The sequence below is a fragment of the Apostichopus japonicus genome, chromosome 11 (assembly GCF_037975245.1).
Source record: "Apostichopus japonicus isolate 1M-3 chromosome 11, ASM3797524v1, whole genome shotgun sequence".
In the NCBI taxonomy this organism is placed as follows: Eukaryota; Metazoa; Echinodermata; class Holothuroidea; order Aspidochirotida; family Stichopodidae; genus Apostichopus; species Apostichopus japonicus.
This window is the reverse complement of record NC_092571.1, coordinates 4,336,641-4,352,982: the sequence shown is the minus strand read 5'-3', so window position 1 is coordinate 4,352,982 and position 16,342 is coordinate 4,336,641. Positions and strand designations below refer to the sequence as shown.

At 35.7% G+C, this 16,342-nt stretch overlaps 1 protein-coding gene across 2 annotated transcripts; it reads left to right on the top strand.

The window, feature by feature from the left end:
* Positions 1 to 866: 866 nt before the first annotated feature.
* Positions 867 to 15,909, top strand: LOC139976260 (scavenger receptor cysteine-rich domain-containing group B protein-like). 2 transcript variants are annotated; one of them, XM_071984902.1, is made up of 8 exons: positions 867 to 1,096; positions 4,002 to 4,316; positions 5,450 to 5,803; positions 6,731 to 7,045; positions 7,438 to 7,758; positions 8,380 to 8,709; positions 8,985 to 9,299; positions 11,091 to 15,909. In XM_071984902.1, exons 1-8 carry the CDS (start codon positions 1,021 to 1,023, stop codon positions 11,618 to 11,620), a joined length of 2,556 nt encoding a protein of 851 aa, XP_071841003.1. In that variant the 5' UTR covers positions 867 to 1,020; the 3' UTR covers positions 11,621 to 15,909. The 2 variants fall into 2 exon arrangements, with proteins under 2 accessions (XP_071841003.1, XP_071841004.1); XM_071984903.1 differs by lacking the exon at positions 8,380 to 8,709 and having other exon boundaries at positions 868 to 1,096.
* Positions 15,910 to 16,342: the final 433 nt, after the last annotated feature.

Below are 16,342 nucleotides of genomic sequence, written 5' to 3'. Positions count from 1 at the left end.
AAGTACTAAATGCATTGTGAGAAACTTGAGAGAGTTATTTATGTAAATCCTTACGATTAGCCAAAAACTTTTGTCTAGCCTTAACGATAGAGTTATTGTTAAAAAGTTTGAGCTTGGGCATACATTCAGGGTCTATTTCTGTTTTTTTTTATAACATTTGTGAATGAGTATATATACATATATATATATATATATATATATATATATATAAATATATATATAAATATATATATAAATATAGATATATAGATATATTATATAAAGACATATTATATATAGACATATTATATATAGACATATTATATATAGACATATTATATAGATATAATATATCTATATATCAATATATATATATATATATATCTATATATCTATTTTTAGAGATAGAGATATTATTTTTATATATGTATATATGCGTTTATATTTATAATTGTATATATGTGAATGAGGTTGCTTGGGAAGAGGTGCTAGTGGATAACTTCAGTTCTGATTCCATATGCGGTGTTAATCATAACGCTAAATTTTTAACTAACATTTATCAGACTATTACTGTTTAAAATGAAGGCCGCAACACTTGCTTGGATCACACATTTCTAACCATAGCAGTTTTGTTGGTCTTTCAATGTGTTTATTTATGTATTCGACCGTATATATCTATTCCTACCTTTTATCGTTCATGCACGAATGATGAACATTAACTGCAATTATAATGCAAACTACCCTGGATTTCTGATTATGTTTTGTTAGTATAGTGGTACTTAATTACTAACGCAGTCCAAACACGTCATACTTTCTTCTTTATAAAAAATCAATCTTTTCACGGCATATACAAGACCGTTGATCGATCCCACCGTACAATAGGGAGTGTAGATTCAAGTTCTATAGAATAATACAAAAGGCACTAGTCGCACCTTAATTGTCGACAAAAGCTGCACGCGCAAAGGGGAAGCGAGCTTTACACCATACGTATATTCATAACAAAAATTATATATATAGAAACGTTATATTTATTCCGTCATCATGGATATCATGAGAAGTGTATCGTTTATATTATGTGGAATAGTTACATTGAGTGGTGATGTCGTATCTGGACAAGGTGACAAATACTTTCTTAATTTCTAAATGATTATTCTTTGCTTTCTAGCTTAAGGAGAGTGCTTGAAAAGTTTCACCACATTAATATGAAAAGTAAAAGCCCTAAGGGAAATCGCAGCCTCGTATAATCATATATCACTTCCCACCAGTTTCTCGATCAATACCGTCTGCTGACTAAGTGTAAGTATGGTGTAGCCTGTTCTAAAAAGCTTAGGCTAATCTAGTGCATGCATATAATAGTGTAGTAAGTGGAATCCTCGTTGTCCGGCCGTTAAGGCATGGAATATAGTCTGGTGTGTCTCAGTGTTGAACGACCAAAGACTTGATACTGTATAAAATTTGTTGGCTTCAGTACGAAACCTGTCATGCTCACAATGTAGGCTATCTGATCCTCCAGTTATCTTTATGAAGTGAGAGGTGCTTTAGACCTTGATATAGGAAGTATAGTGTTTTATTTTTGTTATCTTTTTCGTTCATTATGCGTATTCATTTCACTGACACATTAAGGCACCAACATTACAACACGACTGTCTGCGTGTTCAGTTAGCCACATTACAGTTAATTTAGTTATTAGTGTTTTTCTTTATATTTAAATGTACCAAGGGTGTTATTCGTGAATGAAATCTGTCATTTAATGACTGAAAGTGACAGTGATAGTTGTTAAAACTAACGGAAAAGGCGTAAAATGGTTCGCATTATAATAGCAAGATGTGAGGTTAGTACGGTAATGAATATGCAACATGAAACAGCGACAGTGTCACCGGTATATCACATGCAAAATATCAATGTTTTAGTTTTATATTCCACATTTGACTTGATATGTTAACTTGATAGCCACCCGACATGATGAAATCCATAAGCCCTTGTCGGCTTCTCCCACATTCATGGTCCTAAAGTAACTGCCTCGTGTTTGTATTTATTATCTCCGTCAGCAATATTCCGTTCTGTATACTACATACTGCACACTGCAAATATAGTACACGCTAATTCTGTTAGATACAGTGGCGGAGTGTCCATAAAGTCAGGCGGGGTGGGGATGCCCCCCCCCCCGACGGACTCAAATGGGCTGCTGGCGCCCTTTTCTGCTTTTTACCACATTTTACTTATTCGCGATTATTAACTTTTTTACTGCGCTCTCATCTACCTATTGACATTTGTCACATTATCTGCAAATTAGCAAGGGTCATTTTTGGCAATCTATGGAGTATCTTTACTCAAAAAAGTTCTGTACGCTCCACGCCAACCTGTGGTGGCGCTCCGCTTAGATAGTGTCGAAAGCGCCCTACAGACCATTCTCGCCCGCTGACCAATACCCATAGCTCCACCACTGGTTAGATAGTAGAAGGCTGTTGTATTCTCCTCGACTCAATTTTTCTCTGCGTTAGGTTTTATCACAGGACAACTATTTTTATATCATATGACTTTAGAAGCGAGATTACTGATTAAGTGGATACACAATAAAGATAAGAAATTGTACCTTCGATCAGTTTCGTCGACCGTCAGTTAGAAATTGATCTAACTGTTACTGTTGGTAGGCGTACAATGACTAGATGAAGAAGCTTAGGTCTTATAGTGTAACATTAGTAGCCTAGTCTGAGACATTATTTTTGATAGGAGAGCTTCGTATAGGTTCTAAATATGCATTACATTGCGTTTCCCCATTCGCTTGTTTAAACCACTAGGCAAGGCGTAACAGAATATGGGAATGAAATTTGTCTTCAGCGGATACATTTATTGATACTTCTGATCACTACTGTTTTAATTAATGAAACTTTTTTGGCAAACTTAGATTGGTGAATCCTCGTTTCTCACGCAACTTAATCAGCTTAAAATATGTTCCATATTTTTTTTTATAAATAAACAGTTTATGCATTTCCTTTTACGAAACGCACACAATCACTTTAAGACCAAACACATGCAAATACTATTCTGAGAGAGAAATGTATTGACCATTCAAATCTTACAATGAAGGTGATCGTATCGTCCACAAGGGTAAAGTAGGAGAATAACTACGTAAATATATATCACCTGTTAGTTGTCTGCATGAAGATGGAGAATTGGCGTTTGTGCTGATGTATCCTATTCGGGAAACTATAACGAGAAAAAGAAAAAAGAAAATTATTTCAACACGCACACACAAGCACGCACGCGCAAGGGCACATGCACAAACAGACACGCTTTATATGCGGACACCCTTACCACTAGGCTATGGACGCAATGTCATGTAGATCAACTTACTACTTACTACTACTATATGGACGCAATACCCCTCCCCAGAACGGACCTGTTTCACCCTAACGTTCGAAATCAAATGGTGTCATCAAAAGTAATGTAAGTTGCAGCGTTAATCAAACTTTTATTATGTGTCTCTAAAAACAAGCACTAGTCATTGCTTGCTCGTGCTGCTATCACGTCTCTCCCCGGGTTTTATTTCACTACAAACATGAATAACATGTCAAGCTGTCCGCCCACATAGTAATTCATACAATAATTCATATGAGAAGAGGAAGGGTAAGAACAGCAGCATCAATTTAACAATTATACAAGATAAGTAATAACTTGATGGCACTATAGTATAGCAATAGATGTATAGAAAACACAATTGGTGTATTTTACTGCTACCAAAAGTATAATCCTATTGTATCAGCAACTAAAGGGATCACATTGTTATGAGTCTTAATTCATGGGTTTGGCAGGGATAGTGACAAAATGGATTAAGCATGCGATCTCTTATATACACTCCTAGATACGACTAAGATACAAAATACTACACAAAATAAAACATGGTAAAATCAGCAAGTCATTTCACTAATAGTATTAAGCGTTCTATGCAACATCTAAGTACAATTTGTGTTATTTGAGTAACCAAGAATGAGTGTATTTTCATACGTACCATCTGTTCTCAGCTGTTGGACAAGTTCGCCTTCGTGATGGTGGTTACTACTACGGGAGGGTAGAAATCTACTATGATGGACAATGGGGAACAGTATGTGACGACGCTTGGGATATACAGGACGCCACTGTTGTTTGTCGTCAATTAGGCTTTCTATCAGCCGTCGATGCTCGTAGCTCAGCTTACTATGGAGAGGGAACAGGACCCATTTTGCTCGATGAAGTTGTATGCGTAGGTTACGAGACACGACTGGAGTACTGCTCCAATGAAGGATGGTATATACACAATTGTGTTCACTGGGAGGATGCTGGTGTAGAATGTTTGAATGGTAAACTATTTATACATATAAAATGCTGGTTTACTGTTAAGGTTGACCGACACAATGATATATTAGACAGTTTGGCTATAAGGAGAGAATACGGTATAGCAAAGAGTGTAACGTCACCATTTTATACCCAATATAACATAAATGTTGCTTGATGCGATATTATTAGAGTGTTTGGTGCGTTTCCTGCATGGCAAAGTAAGACCAGTTACAGGAAAAGCTAGTCAAATAACCTAAGTAGCATAGGTTTCTTTTATTTTATTGGAAGGGTGGGCTGGGCTGGGTAAACTCTCGTCCCAGAATAAAGAAACATTCTTATCTAAATCATGACGCGGTTGCACGGTTTCAGTAGGACATGTCAGTTGTAAGTTAAATGTTCTACATAAACTTATTCACTTACTGTTATCTGTGACTAGCTAATCCCCGACATTTAATATAGTGGGGATAAGATAATGTATGCTGTCGATAATTTGTGCAAGAATTGTTCTAAACTTGCATCCCATTTTACAAACCATGGGGCACTGAACTGTGGGATGGGGTTAACTCTCATCCCAGAATAAAGGAACATTCTTACCTAATTCATGACGCTGTTTCACGGTTTCAGCAGGACATGTTGGTTGTATGTGTAATAGTCTACATAAACATCGATAATTTGTGCAAGAACTGTTCTTCCCGCCCACCTCACAAACCTTGTGCACTGAACTGAACTTGGTGGATTAGTGAGAATAAGTGGGCACAATGAGGTAACACATTGTAATAGGGTGTACATATGGTGTATGGATTGTATGATGTCAGCCTCTGAAAAGTTATACCGTATTTATAAATGTTATACACAAACTGTCGTGTGAAAATGTCTCCTAAACGGTCAGCCTGATAGCTGTGAAATTTAGTATATGCCTACCTTACTCCCTTTCTATTGTTTGCCGGCTGTGCAATATGTTAGTACTTGAAAAAAAAAACTATTCAAATTATATATTTATGTTTTTAAGTATGCATTATTAATTGTTCCCCTTCCAGTTTTAATCGGGGAGGGGGTTGCAGAATATCTGACACTTCATGGTAGCCTTTTACAAATGAGAATTTCTAACCTCACTGATCTTCGTTATCATTGATGCTTTTGACTTTTCCCTCGGCAGATATTTACATGACATCTCCATTACCCTGGGGGACCAACGGTGATGTCAGACTGATGGGAGGTTCAAGGTCAAATGAGGGACGTGTGGAGATATATTATTATGGGACTTGGTACACGGTCTGCGATGATTCCTGGGATAGCTCAGACGCCACAGTAGTTTGTCGACAACTAGGATACTCAGAACCTGCCCAGGCAGTTCATCAAGCTTACTTTGGTTCTGAGCTTGGTGATATTCTTCTCGATAACGTAGAGTGTTATGGATGGGAATCGACATTATTAGACTGTCCTAATGCAGGTTTGTTCCAACACAACTGTGTGAACTCAGAAGAAGCTGGAGTAATATGCGGAAGTGAAGGCAAGTGAATATTGTAAAATAGCTATGTGTTGACTGTGATGACTGGATGTACGTAATTTTATTATAAATGTCATTATGTCAAAACCGAGAACATCGCGTGTGAATGGAATGTTATCTTTCAGCTTGTATTACTTTTCACCATATGAACAACTGTAGTTGATATGCGCAACAACATATAACAAAACTGCATTAGTAATTATAGATTAGCAGTATGTTTTAAAGCCCACGCATTCGAAGTTACCAAAGTCACTTTTGTTTATGAAAATTGAGTGAAAAATAATTCAATTCAAAGTTTTGTCCTTGACGCCATGCAGCATAGCAGTATAGCATCTTTTGGTAATCCACTTAGTAAATGCCAAACTTACGTTCGTATACTATTTCAAGTAAAATCTGACTCGACAATGTACGCTACCTAAATAATATCATGAAAGTTTGACTCAGCAAGATATATACTACATAACAACGAACAGTTTATCAAAGAAGTGACTGTTTCAATAGCAACATGATTATCCCAGCCTTTCCCACCACCCCTGCCCGATTACACCCTGTTAGTTTTAAATCCATGCATCGTTTTATTTCTAAACTTGACAAGGTAACACACTTTAAGTTTGTTATCACCAAGTGTGAGAAATACTCGCTGTAAAGTATCAAGACTATTTAAGAGCCTTATTTATATATATATATATATATATCTGTTATATATATATATATATATCTGTTATATATATATATATATATATATATATATATATATATCTGTTAGCCTTATATTAATGCATTGTTTATAAAAATCGACAAAAAGTGGTGCATTGATTTGAAAAATCTGCAAGGTGAATCTAGGAATAAACTAATCGGCAAATTGATCAATGTCCGTAACATACACATTATTGTGATGAATAAATTAGTAGTTTCTCCTTGTAAATTCAGAATATGATAATGTTCGATTAGCTGACGGATCCGTTCCAACTGAAGGCAGAGTTGAGATATTCTACAACAATGAATGGGGAACGATTTGTGACGATCACTGGCAACGAGAAGATGCTGAAGTTATCTGTAGGCAGTTAGGATATAGTGACGTGGATGAATTCTACGACCAGTCTTACTTTGGTGAAGGATATGGTCCAATAATGGGACAAATGAATTGTGATGGAGATGAAGCTCACTGGCAGCAGTGCTCATATAGTACGTGGAACACACCTTACTGTGCACACTATGAAGACGTGGGTGTAAGATGTCTTTCAGGTACGTCTTCAGCGCTGTCTTTCAAAGTGAGCTAACACTGTAAATCGGACAGCCACTCGTGGAATGTAAGCCATAATCCATCGGCTGTCCCCCATATGCATAGGAGGCTGCGTAGCGATGTAAAATAACTGCATTCCAGGCCATCTCTATAATGTTCAAGATCAAACTATACTAGGTGTGAAACGTTAAATAACGTGAAAATTCGATTTGGTAGGAACAGAACAAACTAGACGGTCATGGTTTGGTTTTCATTTATGTGAAAGTTGTCAAACATTGTTAAAAGAATTGCTCTTTAGTTCATACATGATACTGCCAGGAAGACCAATCAAAATCAAGTAATATTTATCTCTACATTTACATTTTAATCAGTGTTATGTATCATGTATCAATAGGTATTGAAGGGGATGTCCGTCTTAGAAATGGTTACTCTATTAATTCTGGAAGAGTGGAGGTTTATCACCTAGGAGAATGGGGCACTATTTGTGATGACTATTGGTCCTATGAAGATGCCGCCGTCATATGTCGCCAGCTGGGATACAGTGGTGTCGATACCTATTACAACGGAGCACGGTTTGGTCAAGGATCTGGGCCAATACTGAGGTATATTAGGTGCGACGGAACAGAATGGTACTGGCAAGGTTGTACTTTTTATATTTGGGCAACTTCCAGCTGTAGCCACAGTCAGGATGCTGCACTCACGTGCTCTACTTTGGGTATGTTAACATAAACTATACTAATTTAAAGGATGATTCATTAACTTTTCTAAGAAACCCTTTAAGTCTGTCATTTCATTTTTGCCGGTCGCTTCCCTGTATCACAGTAAGACGAACAATACACATACACCCAATACGACAGTTTCTAGTAGTGTAGTGAGTTATTCAAGTAATGTTTATGCAAAACATCTAATCCAAATTGATGAATTGGATGCAAACAAATCTAGGGCTCTAGGAAGCAATTTAGTCTCAAGAAATTGTAAGCCAAAGAATCATTTGTGATCTAAAACTCATTAAAAATGCCTGGGGACCCGATGAACTATGGGACAAATATATATTTTCATAGTTTCTATACTTCAGGAAGGGTGAATAGTCCAAAAAGAAATAATTATCCGGTTACGTAAGTTTCCATGGAGCCCACTTATCCATTAACAGCTTGGATATTTACATATTTGATGATAGTTTAAAACAAGTTTAGAAGTCGTAGTATGTTAAGTGAGATGTTATACATGTGTTTCATGGGACTACATCGTTCGGGGAAATGTACCCAACACGTAGTCTCAAGTTTTATTCGGGTGTCATTAAATAAAGATTGAGACATCGTTTTCTCTTTATCAAAAGAATCTCCTATCGACGGCAGCTTAAGACTTGTAGATGGTGTCTCGGTATATTCTGGACGTATTGAAATCTATCACTATGGAGAATGGGGTACAATATGTGATGATGATTGGGAAGAGGACGACGCCCAGGTTGCTTGCAGACAACTTGGGTACCCTACTGTTGACAGCTATGGTGGTAGCGCCAACTATGGTGAGGGATCTGGTCCTATTATGTTGGACCACGTTAGATGTGATGGATCGGAATATATGCTTACCCAATGCGGTCACAATGGTTGGTATCAGCATGATTGCGAACATGGAGAAGACGCATGGGTGAATTGTCAAATCCCAGGTTAGATCAGTCGCTACAATCTGTATAAGTCTTAAAACTCTGGAAGTGTGTTGATCATTGTTTGTTCTTGGCTGTCTATGTTCGTCCAGCGTTACCACTAACCCTATCACACCTAGTCGTTGTTTGATTATTGTACAAAATTAAGATGTATTACGTTTAATGATGATTTGAGTAACAACATTCAGGTTTAAATTTCATTCGTTCGTTGTCTGCATTCTGCATACACCGTAAATTCTTCGTGAATAAGATTTTCTTCATGTTTGTTTTTCTCATAGTTACATATTACCCCCGCCTGGTAGCTGGCAATAATTGGTACGAAGGTAGGGTAGAAGTCTGGGATGGATTTCGGTGGGAGAGATTATGCATCGAAAACTTTTACGAAGATGAGGCGTCAACAGTTTGTAAACAGATTGGTTTTTCCGATTATGAAGAAATCTACTATGATGATCAGTTTGGAATTGGCAACTCTCCACCTTCCGACGTAAGCTTCTCCTGTGGATCTAATGACTACGAGCTCGGAAACTGTTTCACATATGACGTTACACACGGAGACAATTGTGCAACTGTGGATATTCGATGTAAAGTTAGCAGTAAGTTATATTATTGTCAGGTAGATATGTAACAAACTAGTATTTTACTTTTGTAACATAGGATTTAGGCGAGCGTATAGCATGCTAAGAATTGCTCTTGGTGTTGAAGGGCATTTTGCTGGCGTTGTAGCACTCCGTCAGTGGTGTAGCTAGGGGTGGGGGTAGAGTCAGGTAGGGAGGGTTGGAGTCGGGGTTGTGGGAAGAGGGGAGATCTGTTAACGATTTGTACTAACGTTTATTCTCCCTTGGCTTGATGTATACAATTATGTAATGAACAACATAGATAGAATGCATATTCATTGTTGTATGAAAGTGCCGTTTGTTTTCGTAGTACAGCGAGGTAAGAATGATGAATAATCTATATTTTGTGGGCTTGAAGCATGAGTATTCATATTCCTTGCTTCAGTCTAGTCACGACCAGTGAAAGTAAGTAATCAGAGATGACGTAACTAAGGCTATACAACATATGATAGTACCATTCATAGTGAGAGAATTACTGTCACGTAAAGTTTGTGGTGACTGTCGCGACCAGTGTAAGTATAGAGATAACATAACCAAGGCTACAACATATTAAAGTTTCATTCGCAATGAAAAGAATTACTGACACGTAAAGTTAATAGCTGACTGTCACTCTGTCAATGTATATATATATATATATATATATATATATATATATATATATATATATAATATATATATATATATATATATATATATATATATATATATATAAATAAATACTCAGCAATGACGAATTTTGACGAGATTTTCCAGCCTTTATCTCTCACTCGATCGGTACAGTTGAATCTGTGAGGGTTGTCAATCGAAGTCAATTGAAGTTACTGTCATTAGCACTGCCCTGCCGGTTTTGATTAAGCTGGGAAGGGGGAGGATGGGCAAGGATGGGCAAAGAAGGGGAATGGAAAGAAGAAGAGGACATAACGATGAAATCGAAAGGCATCAGAGAGTGGGGCAAACATTGAGATGGCTTTATGAAGAGGAAAGATTTCAGAAACATGAAAAGGGAAGTTTTGACAAAGAAATCTGTGTATAGGAATCAAGTACATCAGCACATTAAGTTCTGATGCCATTACGGACAGTAGGTAGAGGTGGCCAGTTTATCGATCCACAAGCAGTGAGGTAGTCACCATATTAACATTACATCATCTCCAGAAAGAAAAAAAGGTTTTAAACAAATTCATCCCATTGGTGTCATTGTCTGGTGTAGGGAAATGTATACTAGTCTATACGTAACATTTATTGTGAGACAGATGGTTTCTTTAGACAGAGAGATATCATTTAAGGAATTTTAATAGCACACATAAATTGGAGTCAATGCTTTCATGTCTTTCTTTTACAGAACTTTAAACATGTATATGTTCATAATTATAGATAGATACAAGTGTATGCCAATCGATAACCAGAGCAGGCCCATAGTCATATCTGCAAATGAACGCTCTTGAGCTTGTGCAGTTTAAAACAAACATTAATTAATTCATCGTGCAATATAGATGTATAATTCATATCTTCCCTCTCTGTACTACAAAAAATCCCTTGCTGCGCACATGAATATGTATAATTATTCAATATGTTCGTTTCCATCAAATACTTTTAACATAAAACATCTTCTACTTTGAGTCCATCACAGATAAAGTAAAGCATATAATCTCTGTCAATAAAAAAGATAAATGTAATGGTTGTTTGTTTTTACCTACATGTATACACGAAAAAAAAACTATTTCTTAACTACTCAATGCATGAAACGTTGAATAACCATTTTGTTTTTTTCAGACACTTCATTACAAACCGGTACCATCGCTGGGATTGTGATAGTCTGTGTATTTGTAGCAGTCTTAATCGGCATAGGTCTTGTAGTCACCTATTGGTTATCTAAGAAGAACAGAGGAAGTGTTCGTATTCAACCAATCATTGCTGTAATAAGTGGAGCTGATAATCCTGCTGGACCACCCGCACCCCAGAACAATTGGACTAACTTTGCAGCACCGCCCAGATATAATGACATAGTTAATAACTCTGTTCATAACCCACAGCATGTAGGAGTAGTCCCAACAATACCAGGATTGTACCTTCCTCCATCAAACTCCGAAACTTTAATCACACAACAAGCTCCGGCGTTTCATCCAACTCCGAAACCTGACTTTCTCATCCCATACCCAGCCGCAACCACTTCTGTAACAACACAACCAGCCAACCCTTCCCAAGTGCAGGCTAGCCAATCTCCATCCGACAATGTTCCGTTCATGCTGTCCTCACAAAACCAGACAGCAACCCAGAATAGTGGAGTAATGCATGCTGCCTGATGATCCTCTCTACCACTTCATTCAGCCAAACACTCCTCAATGATTTCCCTTTTCCACATAATCTTCTGCAAGGATAAGAACTATTTTTATTCGATCGAAATACTCGCTGGCCCTTTTGCAATAATTTGAAGAAATCCACCACAAGAAAAGTGTTCATGATCAATCGCCCTTACTTCTCTTGATAACAAGGAAAGGAAGGAGAAATACTCTAAACACATTAAATTAACTACTGCAAAACTGCAATACTTCAAAACTGCAGAAGGTGAAGAATTAAGATCATCAGGGATGATCACATGCCAAAGTTGTTGATATTGAAACTATCGTTAGAAGCCAAAAGATAATGGTGTTTGCAAATACGATACTAAAAAATAAAAAATAAAGAAAATATCCCAATAATGATAAATGTTACTTTAAAATATTGCCTTCTTATCATTTGTCAGTTTTTATCTTTTGTAATTAAGTATAGAATTGTAGAACTTGATCTCAATGAATTTCTCATATATTTTTTGACAGCTTTTTATTTTTTGTTTGTAAACAATCCATTGATAAATACACTAACTGAATAGGAGAGACAAAGTAGTGGAATGTTTTAAGCAACAGATATGCCATCTTGCTCTTCCCAAAGGTTTATACTTTTCACCAAATTGGAGTTTTCAAATTCATAATTTCATACAGGTTCAGCATAGATCCATGTTATATAGGCTAGCCTTTGTTCGACCAAACAGAACAGCCTAAGTCCTTAAACTCTAACTGTTATGCCAGTAACCCTAGGTCTTATATTACATCAAAAGTTAAGTTATAGGCCTAAGTGAGGTCAGACCTCAACTTAACAAGCTGATGATCTTACAATGCAACTACGTTTTGGTGTTCAGGACTATTGGTTTGCTCTCCCGATTACTTTGCGCTCAATGAAGTAGGCTAGCAGCTACAAGAGCTTACTAAAGTTCTGAGTGCACTGTGTATATGTCGACAATCCTGTAATGTAGTACTGAAATAACATTTGGAATACTTCAATTCATTATATAAACTACAAGACAAATGTACGTTTCATGCAATGTTACCGACCATGAAAGTGAAAGATGAATGTTCCTGTATGCAAAAATGAGTGGTTGAAAAGGTAACTGCTGTATACTGTTTGGTTTCTAGGCTTGGTTGTAAATTCTGTATTCACACATATTACAAGGCATTTAGGGATGTTACTACTTTATATATGTTTGCTTTGCTTATCAATGAGGCACGATGAATGCGGTTATAGTTGGCATAAAAGCAAACCTGCCTTTTTGTTTCTTTGTTTGTTTATTTATTTATTTTATCACAAAAAATACAATGTGAAAGGAAGTCTTCTATAAAGCTTGAATTGGCTTAACAGAATAGAAGACTCCCTAGTAAAGAAAAAATACAAGTTGAAAGAGCAGAATGATACATATAATTTACGGGGTAATAACTAGACAGGATAACATTGCCCTAGCTCATAAAGAATTTAGCTATACATGTAGTTACTTCATATATATAAATATAGCATAAAGACCGTATTAGTATGTTGTGATGATGTATTTTCTTAAATACTTCTTAAATAAACTCAACGACTTTTTGGTCTTTATATTATGTGAAAGGGAATTCCATGTTTTAAATATACGGTTACGAAAGCTATAGGTTTCTATAGTACGGTAAAAATTACGATGTGCATTATAAGATATGTCTCGTTTGATAATGATAAAAAGTTTTGTTACTATTATTAAAACTGTGTAAATTTTCCGGCAGTAACCCATTCCATGGTTAGTATAGGCAAAAGCCGCAAGCTTCATTTTGAAGACATCATCGAGTTTAAGCAAGTTTAGTTTCTTGAATAGTGGACTAGTTTCTTCCCGTGGTGCGGAAAGCGTCATGTGACGAATAACTCCTTCTTGGAGTTTGCAAAGGTGATCAAGATTCACATTGTGGGTCCCAGACCAAATAATTGTACATTATGTTAAGTGTGGTAAGATCAGAGTTTGATAAAGCGTTCTAAGTATATTATGTGGGAAGAAATGCTTCAATTTAGAAAGTATTCCAATATTTCTTTCGACTTTGTTACAGATCTATGATATGTGGTTGCGCCATGATAAAGTATAGTCAAAAACAACACCTAAAAACTTCGTAGTAGTTACGTGATTAATGATTTTACCGCTAATTATTATGTCTTTATCCTAATGAAATTTTCTATCAGTGTTGAAACAATATAATTCGTTTTCTCAAAGTTAATAGATTAGCAGTGAACCAATCATATAATTAAATTAATTCATTAGAAGCAGTACTTTGTAGTGTGTCTAGATTATCAGAATGGACAAAATATATAGTATCGTCAGCAAATAATGTAATTTTTGCAAGTGTAGAGACTTGGCAAATATCATTGACATATATAATGAAAAAAAAGGGCCCAAAATAGATCCTTGTGGTACCCCACAAGTGAATTTAGCAAGTTCAGATTTTGAGTTCTTATATGAGGTATATTGATATCTATTAGAAAGATAGCTGTTTAGCCAGTTGAGCGTGGTTCCCCTGATACCATAAAAGGATAATTTGTTCAATAAAATGTTGTGGTCGATAGTGTCAAAAGCTTTTGAGAGATCAAGGAAGACGCCAATACATGCTTTATTATGTTCAATTTCAGTATACAGTTTGTCAATATGCATCTGCCAAAGCAAGTTCAGTTAATGGTCAGGGCAAAATCCATACTACTCTTTACACAAAATATTGTATCTGCTAAGAAAGTTATAAAGACCATGAAACATAAGGCGTTCAATAATTTTAGAAAAACATGATAGCAAAGATATAGGGCGGTAATTATCATAGCCACTAGTGTCGCCTTTCTAAAATATTGGTATAATTTTGGCAAGCTTTAGTTTTTCTGGAAATATGCCAGTATTGAATGAAAAATTACAGATGTGCGTCAAAGGTTCAACAATAAAAGGTATAACTTGACAACAATATCAGGTTTAAAGTTAATATCCTGCTGCTTTTTGGGGTTTTAAACTTGAATTGACTATTTTTTCTTTAAATTTCATCTCCAGTTGCTGGGTAAATAAATATAAAATGACTGTTCGAATTGTTACTGTAAATGAAATGTTCTGCCTTGCAATTGTTTTTTGTTTTACTTTTCTGGCAAATGTAGGACTTACATTTATAAAGTAATTATTAAAATTGTTAGCAATTGTTTCCGCATTGCTAGTCTCCACATTATCTCATTTAAAAGTAGCAGGATATGACGATTGCTTACGTTTTTTTTTTGTTGCAGAATACTGTTAATTGTTTTCCAAGTGTTATTGACATTGTTTCTGTTTTCATTGAATTCATTATTAAAATATAACCTTTTAGATAATCTAATGAGATGATTAAGTTTGTTGCGATATATGGTGTACGTAGACTTGTATTATTCTTTTAATAGCGTCTAAACAGGAGATTTCTTTCTTTTGATGGATATTCAAATACCAGTCGTGATACAAGGATGTCTCTTCTTGCGTCATTTCGTTTTACTGATAATGAATCGGAAAACAATTATTATAAGTTAGATTAAAGCAGTCATAGAATGCATTATATGCAGTATTAGTATCAGTTATATTCAAAACATTGTCCCACGTTTTACCTTTAATCTCTTAATTAAAAGTTATTATGTTATTATTACTATAGTTACCGGATATACATAGGGTTGTCTGATCTGTTTGTTGTTCCTATTACTTTAAGAGATATGGGAAAAGTGATCAGTTACATTAGTTACAAGTATACCTGTTGTAAGTACAGTATCATCATTTGTAATAATGTTATCAATTAATGTTGATGAGGTACTGGTAACACGAGTTGATTTAGTAATTGTAGGGAAAACAACCCATTCAAATAAAGATTGTTTAAAAAGCAAGAGGATGCTTTACTATTATTTGATAACTTAATATTAAGATCACCCATTATGTTACATTTGCAACGACGTTGTTTTAGTTTGTGACAAATATGTTGTATGAAAAATCAAATCTCCCAGTGAGCTACTGGGTGGTCTGTATACAACACCAATTATATATGTATCCTTTAATTTTGGGGAATTTACCTCAATGAACAATGACTCAATTGAATCATAAAAAGTGATATATCAGGTATGCTATTGAATATAGACAAACCCCACCCCTCTTCTATTTTGTCGATGTTTTTCAATTAACTTTTAATTTTCAATACTTATAAGGAGTGGGATATTATCACTTAACCATGTTTCAGTAAAAGCAATTACTGAAAAATCATTCCTTAGTAATGTAAGAAAGGTTGTGATATCATTTAAATTTTGCTTAGGCTTCGGCTATTAAGATGGAGTAAAGATATACAGTGGTTTAGAGGTAAGTTATTGTAAGTATCAATGTCATAATAATTACATGAATAATTACCGTTTTCAAGACCACTGCAGTTTAGTGAAGTTATGGAAAACATTAAGATTTAAGGTAGGCTGGTCATTTTGATTTCGTAACAGGAGTTGCATATTTGGGATCATTCTTAAATGGTAATTCTTTTTCTTGTACCTGACAGTTTTAAAATTGTTCTTCAGCTTTAGAGATCTGTCTCTTCATTGTTGGGTTTGTTCCTTTAGCTGAGCTGCTGTGTTGTTCACTAGTCGTGGGTATGTTTGAACTTTTCCGGCTGTGTCAGGGGTCCTGAGGTGTGGTTTGCTTGGTCCTTTGTTGAGTTTCTCTGCTTGTGGTGGTTTGG